The 10,541-nt window shown below is 34.1% G+C and overlaps 1 protein-coding gene across 2 annotated transcripts; it reads left to right on the top strand.

Annotated features, from left to right (window-relative positions):
• The first annotated feature begins 610 nt into the window (after positions 1-610).
• Positions 611-5,653, top strand: LOC142356490 (uncharacterized). Of its 2 annotated transcripts, XM_075408386.1 has the most exons (3): positions 611-1,478; positions 2,404-2,954; positions 4,745-5,653. In XM_075408386.1, the coding sequence occupies exons 2-3, from the start codon at positions 2,523-2,525 to the stop codon at positions 5,570-5,572; spliced, it is 1,260 nt and encodes a 419-aa protein (XP_075264501.1). In that variant the 5' UTR covers positions 611-1,478; positions 2,404-2,522; the 3' UTR covers positions 5,573-5,653. The 2 variants fall into 2 exon arrangements, with proteins under 2 accessions (XP_075264501.1, XP_075264500.1); XM_075408385.1 differs by lacking the exon at positions 611-1,478 and having other exon boundaries at positions 1,490-2,954.
• The last annotated feature ends 4,888 nt before the right edge of the window (positions 5,654-10,541 follow it).

The raw sequence follows: 10,541 nt of genomic DNA, 5'->3' as shown, positions 1-10,541 counted from the left end.
ATTTTTTCAATTTTAAACCAATCTAAACACTCTTTATTTTACATTTCACTGCCGCTATTTGCAAAATTATGAGCATTTTACATTTTCATCATCGTTGAAACCATTAAGAATCGCGTTTTGTTTACTCTTTTTAAAATTGAACTGAATAAAATAAAGGGGACTGTATTTATTCAGGAAATTAAAACAGCTTGACGGTCGCAGATTTTTGCATGATGTGATTTTTCCGTTTAATACAATAGCAAGTCGATGAACCAAAATTGAGGAAAAATCAATGGATGCGGAATTATTTAAAAGCGACATAAGCATGCGTACGCTTTATGTACAGACACTTTTTAAACTGTTTTATATGCAATAATTCACTTAAATGCAGCCATAAAAAGCTTACATAGTTCTACAAAGCTACGTCAATCAATGGTTTGATAATTTTGAAGCGAATTCGATATAACAGAGCAAATGAAGGTTTTTTTTGGTAAAATACAACGTCCTTTACCTCTGTGAATAATTCGAATTCAAATCGAATTCACATTACATTTTATTTGAGTCTACAAAAGCACTGTTTACATGTAATTGAAAGCCAGCTTGACAAGTATATGGTGTTGGTATTGGCCGATAGAGGGTTTAGTCGATAAGAAAAAAATGAGCAGTTAAACCGACAGGTTATGTCTGATTGGTCCACAAATCTGATTGGTTAAAGCACCGGTAGTTCGTGCAACCTTTACAATTAGCGCGGGGTCGAGTTGTCGGCTTAACATCTTATGTTTAGTTTGTCGGCTAAATCACGAGTCGGTCAATTAGGCGAAAATAAAGCGATCAGAGAGCTTTCTATAGAATTCACCTTTCCGCCTTTATTCGGGTGGTCTTAACAGCTCCCCAGACACGAATTACTTTTTCCCAGTCTTCCACAATTATTCACCCAGCCGTCGCCGCATACAAATTTATTCCCCTCAAAGCCGAGCAATGGTTATTATAACCAGTTATAACCATGGATTAGTTGGGTGAAATTTCAATGTCATATTATTAGACTCGAGTTGAACCTATTTCGTTTTTACCATTTTGCATTTTATTTTCCACTGTTTATACTTCATATGATTATCTAGTTCTTTTAACCTCCACGAGTTTTGTCTGCATGCTTTCTAAGCCAAGCAAATTTCATCTATTTATAACCCAATTCTGCCCAAGTTGTAAGGATTGATAAATCGAACACACCTGTCCAATTCGATAAACTAAAACCTATTCTTCAAAATTACAAAATAAATTTGACATTCAATTTAAGTCTATATACTTTACTTCGCTTGATAAGTTTTATTCAGTATTCAGTTCAAAAACACTCCACCCACAGAGAAAATCCTGAAATTTAATCCAAGTTTTGCAGTCTTATTTAAACCCTAAAGCTTAAAACCCAACTTTTATAATCCTACTTGGATTTGACTATTTGACTTTGAGCTGATTTTGCGGTTTTCCTTTAATAATCCCGAGACGTGAACAAAATTCTAAAACGGCTGAACAAACAAAAGTTACGAAAATCCGTAACCGTTCGTATGATTACCAAACAAGCTAAGTAAGCTCAAAAGTTTGCTTATAAAACTTGAGAACCCTTGATTGATAGCTCTCTACTTTTCCTAAGCAGTTTATAACCCAAGTTACAAGTTTAAAAATGTTACCCGGGGAAAGTTTAGCTACGATTTGATTGACGTTTAAACCCACCGATACGAAACAGGTGTGCAATTGGTGCCCCAGGGGTCAAAATATCGTTTCACCTTTCTCTGATTAGAGCAAGCCCCTTTTGAGATTATTATACTTAATTTTGATATCAGTCATCGAGTATTCATTAAGTGTTAAGGTGAACAACCAACAATGTGCTGACCTCAATTTATTGGTTTTATCAGAGCATTAAACGACATGAATACAACAATTAGTACTATTAACTTAAGTTTCGACACAGCTTAGATAGCTCGTTTCAGCGCAAAATTTGATTAAATTTTATTTTACAAAACGCTGAGGCATCAAGTTCGAGACCACTTTCATTAATTACATCAAGCTTTGATTATAACGATAACTACTTCAAAATAAACTAAAATTGAAAAATTTAGTCTAATTATCGATTGAATTAAAATTAAAAACAGAAATTGGTCAAACATCGCAAATGCTCTAGCTAGTGTAATTTTTTCTTCATTCTCGAGCCACGGCAAATTATTTTTTAATGCCATTCTACATAATAGCAACTGAACCGAATAACACCAACGCATAAATAAAATTTGTCATTCATAATTAAACCAGAGACTGATTTTGCTAAAATAGTCAGTGAACATATGGTTAATGACAACTATACTAGTCTAGCTTCAGTTTTATATCTGATCAGTTGATCTTCAAAATTAGAATTTGTTCAGGCGTTTTTGCAAAAAGACAACACTTGTGCCACGCGTTTATGATTTCATTCATAGCTAATTTATTTATAACTTATTTATTAACTTCTCCACATCCAAACTTGCCAAAAACAATTGAGCTGCAACTATTCCTCAATTATGACTTCAAATTTAGTGATGGATAACTACAATATCCATTACAGTACTCAACAATATGCTGCTCTAAATTTCGCTAATCGGCAAAATCTACTTGAAAATTATGGGTCGGATTTTTCGACGATTGACGCCAATTTACTACCACAAAATGACATATTGTCATACAACTCAATCGAACATGACGAAACCTCAAAATCTCCGGTTTTAGTTCACGCGCCGCTCCCTGAAAAGCCATCGGAAAAGCAGTCACCTCGAAGGAACAAACGTAGGAGGAGGCCATTGAGTTCGCCGGTGGAACTGCGCCTGTTTAGCAAACTGGAAGACATGGAAGGGGGACTGGCAAAGACGATTTCCAAATCTTTGGACTCGCTGATTTCAGCTCATCAATTCAAAACCGTGAAAGAAGACGAGGAAAAATTTGATATGCCAGAAAAGGTGAGTGTTGTTCAATAATTTGACATTTTCCGACATTTCTCATTTATTTTTTAATTGAACTAATTTGTGAGTACAATTAAAGTGCGATTAAGCATATCATAAACTACTGCTTCTCCTTGACGTTTCCGATTCTACATAGATTGAGACACCCGTAGGTTAAGTGAAGGCGCTAAAAACTAGTTGTTAGAGTAAATACTAGTGTTAGAGTATTGTTCTGGGAAGCCTAAGGCAATTAGAGCTCAAAGCCGAAGGCGCTTGCGCCCGATGCTGAGCTCGAACTGCCGAAGGCTTCCCAGAACTATGCTCTAACTTATTTAGACCTCAATTTCGCTGTTGACCACTCAAAGAGAATTCAATTAAAATTTATAGTAACATTGCAATTCTCGTGCAGCGAATCAATTCAACAATTGAATAATCATTCAACCCAAATCGTTCACTAAATTTGACAATATTTGCCAGTTATAGCTGAAACTGTAGATGGCTTTTTGAGCCATTTAAATTTCTTCAATTTCATTGCTTAATATGCATAAAATGTCTGAAAATGAAACAGAAATGAAATTATTACCTACGCATTGGTAACACAGCTCATGTTTGAACTTCTGTACATATTCTGTACTAAGCATTTTTTGTAGACACGAATTTAAAAAATATTCTGAAATGATTAATAAAAGATTTCCAACGATATCGGTACGCTTGCATTACACCGCAAAACGTACACGATTGCGTTTGTCGGCGTTTTTCACGGCTCATGTTTCAAGATATATAATTTTTGAGTTATAAGCGAGCGTATAATCGAGTTCAACTTTGAGAATATTTGAAAGTATCCGTCACATTTGTCCACGATTTGTGGTTTTGAGCTATAGTCGAAAGAAAACCATTATCAAAGTGCCAATTAAGCAGAAATCAAAGCAAGCCTAATTGATTTTTAGTTAGACAAAAGTTCTTCATTTTACTAACAGCCGATCAGAAAAAGGCAAATAGCTGATTTGAACGTGCTCATTATTAACAAAATTTAAATACTGAATTATGTGTTAGATTATTATTATTAAATTTATCATTATCATTCGGTTGGCTAATCATCATTCGGTTGGCTAATCGAATGCGAAAAACACCGAGCAAAGTAGTGATATAAATCGTGGACAAATGTGACAAGGTATTGTGACATTTTTCCACGATTTGGTCGATTGGCCGAAAAGGCCAAATGTACGTTTTGTGGCGGATTGTGTATTCCTGTACATTTAAGGAACACTTTAAATCAATTGTCAGATAACAGTTAAAGATTTTTCAATATGAAAATATAAAAGTACAAGATGAATAGAAATTATGCTACATCTTGCACTTTAATATAAAAAGACAAAAACTTTTATTCACTTTTTTTTCAAAAATACCTATATGCTTTTACGTTTTTAAAGTCAAAAGCACTGATCCAAATTTCCTCTTTAAATTTAGTTTATGAATAGGTTATCAGTATATTGAAGAGAGCTTTGGAATAATTTTTAAAAACTATTTAGAAGCTCAGAAATCCTAATTTTCAATATTTTTTTGTTTTCTCGACAACAAAACTTACCCAAAAGAACATTCATTATTTTTCTGATATGGATTTTAACCAATTAGTTCACGGGCCAGAAATTGCTGACGTTCGTAAATTCGGAACATTTTAACGTTAAAACTTAAAAATTCCGATTCGGTAGCTTGGTAAAACAATTCTCCAAATAAAACTTTTGTAGGCTAAACAAGAGAAGTTTGTGATAGCGGTCAATTTTATTTTCGTAAAATCCCTTCTGTTTCAGGATCAGAACGAAAAAACAGAAAATTCCAAGCGTCCGCAACCACGATACACTTCACTGACAAACGACAAAAGTTTATTCTGTCTCACACAACTACTAGACGAACTATTATCTATTCAACTCGACTTCTCCAGAAATCCAAAACGTTATTCAGTGCTGAAGAAACAAAATTTCAGTTCTGAACTCGACAAACAAACACAACCAGACAATCGATCCCCCACTGTGGATTTGAACAAAAAAGTTCTCAAAACTAGCAGAAGATCGAAATCGGTTCGGTTTGCGGACTGCTGTGGTTTTAAATTGACCCAAATTAAGGAATATCAACCTTTTCCTAAGCTTGACTTCAGCGTGCGTGAAGAACCTGATGACGAGTTCTTGCAACTAAATCATCCAATTTATGAAGTTTCGAGAAATTTGACAAAAACTTTACTGCCACTATTCTTTCTACCTCCACTAAATGCTGCTTTGGTTCAAAAAGCGCTCGAAAAGAACGTGCAACTAGAATCAACATTTATTCATGGAATGATTTTAAACGGATCAATTTTGGTCGCTAACTTAAGCTTCAAAAAAGAAATTTATCTGCGGTTTTCATTCGATAATTGGTCGACTTTTGAGGAAAATCCAGCTGATTATTGCGGATCGGTTTTTATGGAAAATGTAGAACAGCATGCTGTTGACCGTTTCACCTTCGAAATCACTTTTGAAAATAGTGACTATCAACTTTGCATCGGGGCGAAAATTTGTTTCTGCGTTCGATTCGTGAGTGATTTGGGCGAATTTTGGGATAATAATGAAGGACTGAACTATTCACTGAAACTTGTAGAAACATAAAAACAGAGTCACTTGTAATTTGGTGACATTTGTAGATACTTATTTGAGTTGCACAATAAATTATTATTTTTCGACAGAGCATTAGTATTTTTTTTACTATCTTGAGTAAAATAAAATAGCCCGAAAAATAGTTCGAGCTCAGGAAATCATTTAGTAACTAATTTTTGAAGTTGGGTGGCAGAGTTAGTAGATCAGACCACTACAGAAGTGTGCTATTAGTCATTGTCTTAAAGTTGAATACCGAATGTACACAAATCTACCCAACACTTATCGATCCTTTAAGAAAGCGTTTCTTACTTTAGAAGCAAAAAGCTCTTCTAAATTTTTGCGAATATCAAACTCAATTGAGTACAACTTTATTATCAAAAAATGAAAACCTCATTTTGATATAATATTGCCAGATGTAAAACCAAATGTATTGTCAAATATTTTAAGTGTTCAAAATGAGCAAATCGTCGCAAAGAAAAAATTGGCTGAAACAAACGCAGACAATAATTTGCAAAAAAATTGTTGCGATCAGTTTTACACGCTAGAAAGTAAACAAATAAGTTACTGGATATCATCTTAATGACTAGTTTAAGAAGTCAGTGAAACTAAAATTTTGCAATTACATTTGCTTTTTTCCATTTAATAGCCCCGCTGATAAAACTTTCAATCAGTTGGAATCAAGATCCAGTTGCAAACTTTTCTCAAAAAATGTTGCCTAACGACAAGAAGCCATCTAATAGTAAGGTTGAAGATTGTGTCCAGCATTTTCTACTTGGCAACAAAATTATTTCAAAATATTTTTAGCCCATGAGTAATATTTTGAAAATTTTATTTTGTACAATTTTAAAAATCTTATTCGGTAGAAATTAATTTCGTACAATCAAAAAATATAAAAAGAAAAATTTCGTTTCATTCTTTAGGCGAAAAACCAAAGAAAATATACACAAAGAAAATTTCTGTCTTTTTACTATTTTCAAGCTGAATTATTTCTTACTGTTTTATTGTACATCAATTAATTCAAACCGTTGGACTGCGTAATAAATCATCATTTTTGAATTAAATGGAGAAACATAAACGGACTCCTGTCGAATTCCTGTTAACTTGAACTGCAAAAGTTATTGTAAAACCAATTGAAGGGCGCAAACATCAAAGCCAATTTAAGTCTCTGAATTCATTAAAAATAAAGCTGTTTGGCTTTTCTAATGCCTATGATATTTCTGTTCTTTTGTTGGCATTTTTTGAATATTCGTTTTGTAATCAATTATGTTATTTCACTGTCAAAAAACCATAAACGCAAGAAGGCAGAGTCATACAAGTAATAGCGTAAATTTGCACGCGAAAATTACGTATTAAATTATTCCCATTTTTTTTCCTGATTAAATAAATGATCATCAGTAAATTTTTTTTACATTGTCAAAGGGAGGCAATTAGAGTGCATAAATTTGAAAGTCACGTGAAGCATCAAGAACAAAAAATTTTAACTTTTCTGAAGAAAGTGTTTGTTTTTTAATCATCACGTATTTGGTCAATTGTGGTCATTTTAAGTCAAGTATTTTCCAAATGAACCAGGCGACGTGCTCTTCAAGCTGGGCTTAAATGACAATTGAGTGTAAAAAATTATTTTCTCTCTCAATTGAACAAGGTCATAAAACGTTTCTACATTTTTCCGTTAAATCATACAACATATGGTATACAGGCCCTAGTTTGCACAAAAGGCAGTTTGTTCAGGATTCGACGGAAAATGAGAAAAACCATTTTAAATTTGTTTTGTTTTTTCCTGGTTCACTAGATAAAGTCTTCTGTAGTGTGGCACAATAGTTTTTTTTACACTCTGCTTACATTTTTTTTTCATTCATCAACTTTTGATGGTAACTTTGACTATTTAAAAATGTCTGCTTAAGTTGCTGTTCGAAAGTAAAACTTATACGCATTTGTCTTTAGTGTAAAGTAAGTCTTTTGTTATTATTTTCAAAACGTTGGTATATTTTTGGTGTTTCTTGTCATATGGCTTATCTTGATTCAACTTTATAACCTTCGATTTACGCTCGAGCTGTTAAATCTACGCAGCTGCTTCAAAAATTTTTAATCACTAGTATTCCAGATGATTTTGTAATTGCAGTGTTTTTTTATATCTGATCAGTTGTAACCAAGGGATTATTAAAATAGGGAACATGAATATTTTTTTAAAAAATTACGCATTAAAACAATTTCAATTTGTATCTCATTTTTACTTATGTTATTTTGTCAGTTGACATAAAAACCTCCTATAAAAAATTGGAACTCATTGCTCAAAACCAAATTAGGAATGAACTTAATTAGGACGAACTGTTCAAAATATATGACACTGATGAATGACAAAAACAACTAAAATCAACTAGTCTCAGAAGAACTCTTATTCAACCATTGGACGGGGGGTTGGCTTATTAGTACTCAGCATGAGTTTAGTCAACCCATCTTCTTGGGGCACGAGGAAACAAAAAAAATGGGGGAAAAAGTGCGCGTAGGCGTGTACCCAAAATTACCCTTCACAGCATGTATTTACGCCACCTCGCAATTTCAGTTGAATTTTACACGAAAACACAAGTATGGCTCTACGAGAACTGCTGAGCCACGTTAAATTTTTCGGCTCTTCATGAAAAGTCACATGGTTCATTGTGTTGGTCAGAAAAACGGCCGAAGAAGTTTACAAAAAGTATGCATTTGATCAACAATCATAGGCAATCAAACACATGACTGTCGTGACAAACTACAGTCAAATATTTAAAAGTTCTTGCTAAAAATAATCAGTCGCTACGACCAGCCCAACATAGCAAACTATAATTGATTGTTTGGTTAAGCCGCACGTCAAACAGCACGTGCTATGTAGAACCTAGAATTCATGGCCTCGCATTAATTTCCGGCCCTAGCTTTGCTGGTTGCGTAAAATCAGAAATTGGCGCAGAGAAGCACCTCACCTCATAATTTATGAAATTGTGAAGCTTCAAATTGATTTTGAACCGTTCCAACAATCGGCTTCCAATGTGATTCTACACCTCCTCCGCATAAGAGATTGATTATCTGCAGTCTGATAAAGATGATCAAAAGCAGACCAAAAAATAGAAAACCTTACAAGACAATAAAAATAACAAAAACTGACAAACTCAAGAACTCACTGATAGTTTTCGGAGCTAAATAGAGTCAAATTCGTAAAAAGCATTAGCTGTGAAATCAAAACAATCATTAGATTCATTTCAGCTTCATAGGCAACCACTGAGACCTGTCAGTAATGAGACTAAGTGATAAGGCAAGAAAAAAAGAGGCAAAACTCAAAAACAAATGCAGGCAAAACTCAAAAATTTACTTATGATTTATGCCAACACGTCGACTCAAAGTCAGCGGCTATCAACTGAACACAATAAGCTTAATAACACCGTTTCAATACCGATAAGATTTTTCTTTGATAATGCCAAGTGAAAAGACAGCAAACGACAGCAAAGACGGGTCTAGTCGAAATCAAAAATCATTATACTTTTTGAAAAATTCAGAAAAAAACATTGAGTTGGCACTGAAACCATAAACTACTTTCATTTATATTTCATTAGGACGCCGATGAGGGTTGTCATTAATGGAACAAAAAGATAAGACAACAAAAAGAACAAATAGCGCCAAAATTCAATTAGAGCCGAAGTGTTACTTTTTAATATCAATCAGATCCCTTGACCTAAATGTTGACAGTCCGACATCCTAAACACATAGCTACAGTACCTTTGATTTCCTTTCGCTCACAATCGCTTTTAGCAACAGACTATTTCAGAAAGAGAGCAACTTAGATCAATCAAAAATGAAGAACTAAAAAGTGAAAAAGTCGCTCAAGAAGTCAAAGAATGTTCTAGAATAAAAGCGCAGAAACGGTTGAGTGAAAAATTTGCATAAAAAGACAGGTTTACACCAATTTCTTCAAATTTCGTTGGAGAGCAATTAAAAACACTTAAAAAATCAAATTACCGCACGTAAAAAATCCCCCTCAAAAACGAAATCGCGCAAACAACAATTTCTCATTCTACTTTAAAAGCAGTTTTAAAAAAAAACGCTCCAAAGCTTTGTTCTCTCCCTTTACTACTCCAGCGTTACTAAAATCCCCACTCCAATTTGACTTCTCGTTGGCATCTTAAAACAAACATATATTTGAAAAGCAGCAAACCAAAATAATCAAGAGAAGAGCAATAGTAATTTGCTTTCACAGCTATTACCATTAAATCATAACAGACCTGTGAAGCAACCCACTGCACGACTTATATGAGTTTATCACGTTTGTCTTAAACGTCAAATCTTTCAGACAACTAAGCGGCGAGACGACAAACTGAAACATAACCGACTAAGCGTCGGAAGAATTGCTATTGAACGACTAGTGGGAGCTCTAATCAATTGTATCCTGCTTCAGGCGGGGGGGGGGGGGGGGGGGGGGGGCCTACATGGGACTAAGAAGTTCTATAGTGGGCTTCAAATAACCACATTAGAGGTTAACATATACCACTATTAAGATTTAAAGTAAAAAATGACACCAGTTACGGCGCACTTTTCCTTTGACTTTTAGTAGTAAATTGCCGCCAATTGAGTTCAGCTGCTTGATTTGTGATTGAGAGAGAATTTTAGATCACGCGAAATGCAAAAAGTCAAGGGCGTAAAAGTCACTCGAGAAGTCAAAATTGTCAAGCGAAAATGGTCAATGAAAGTGAAAAATGGAGGCGAAATAACTTGAAAGCCGTAAGATACATTTTAAAAAATGATGCAAATTTCAACCCATTAGCAGAAAATGTGAAAAAGCTCAGCGATATTGAAGTTGCTAGTTCAACATCAATCCGCAGAACACTTCCAATTAGGAAACTTCATTAAATAAATGAGTTTTTGATGACCTTAAAAAATATATAATTTTAGGTTGTACAATGCACAACTAATTTTGCTAAGTGTGACGAGCCGTACAAAATGCACAATCACGCAAATG

Source organism: Convolutriloba macropyga, unplaced genomic scaffold (genome assembly GCF_964194025.1).
Source record: "Convolutriloba macropyga unplaced genomic scaffold, txConMacr16.3 SCAFFOLD_2554, whole genome shotgun sequence".
Classification (NCBI taxonomy): Eukaryota; Metazoa; Xenacoelomorpha; order Acoela; family Convolutidae; genus Convolutriloba; species Convolutriloba macropyga.
Note: the sequence above shows the minus strand (reverse complement) of the source record. Positions and strands in the feature narration are given on the sequence as shown.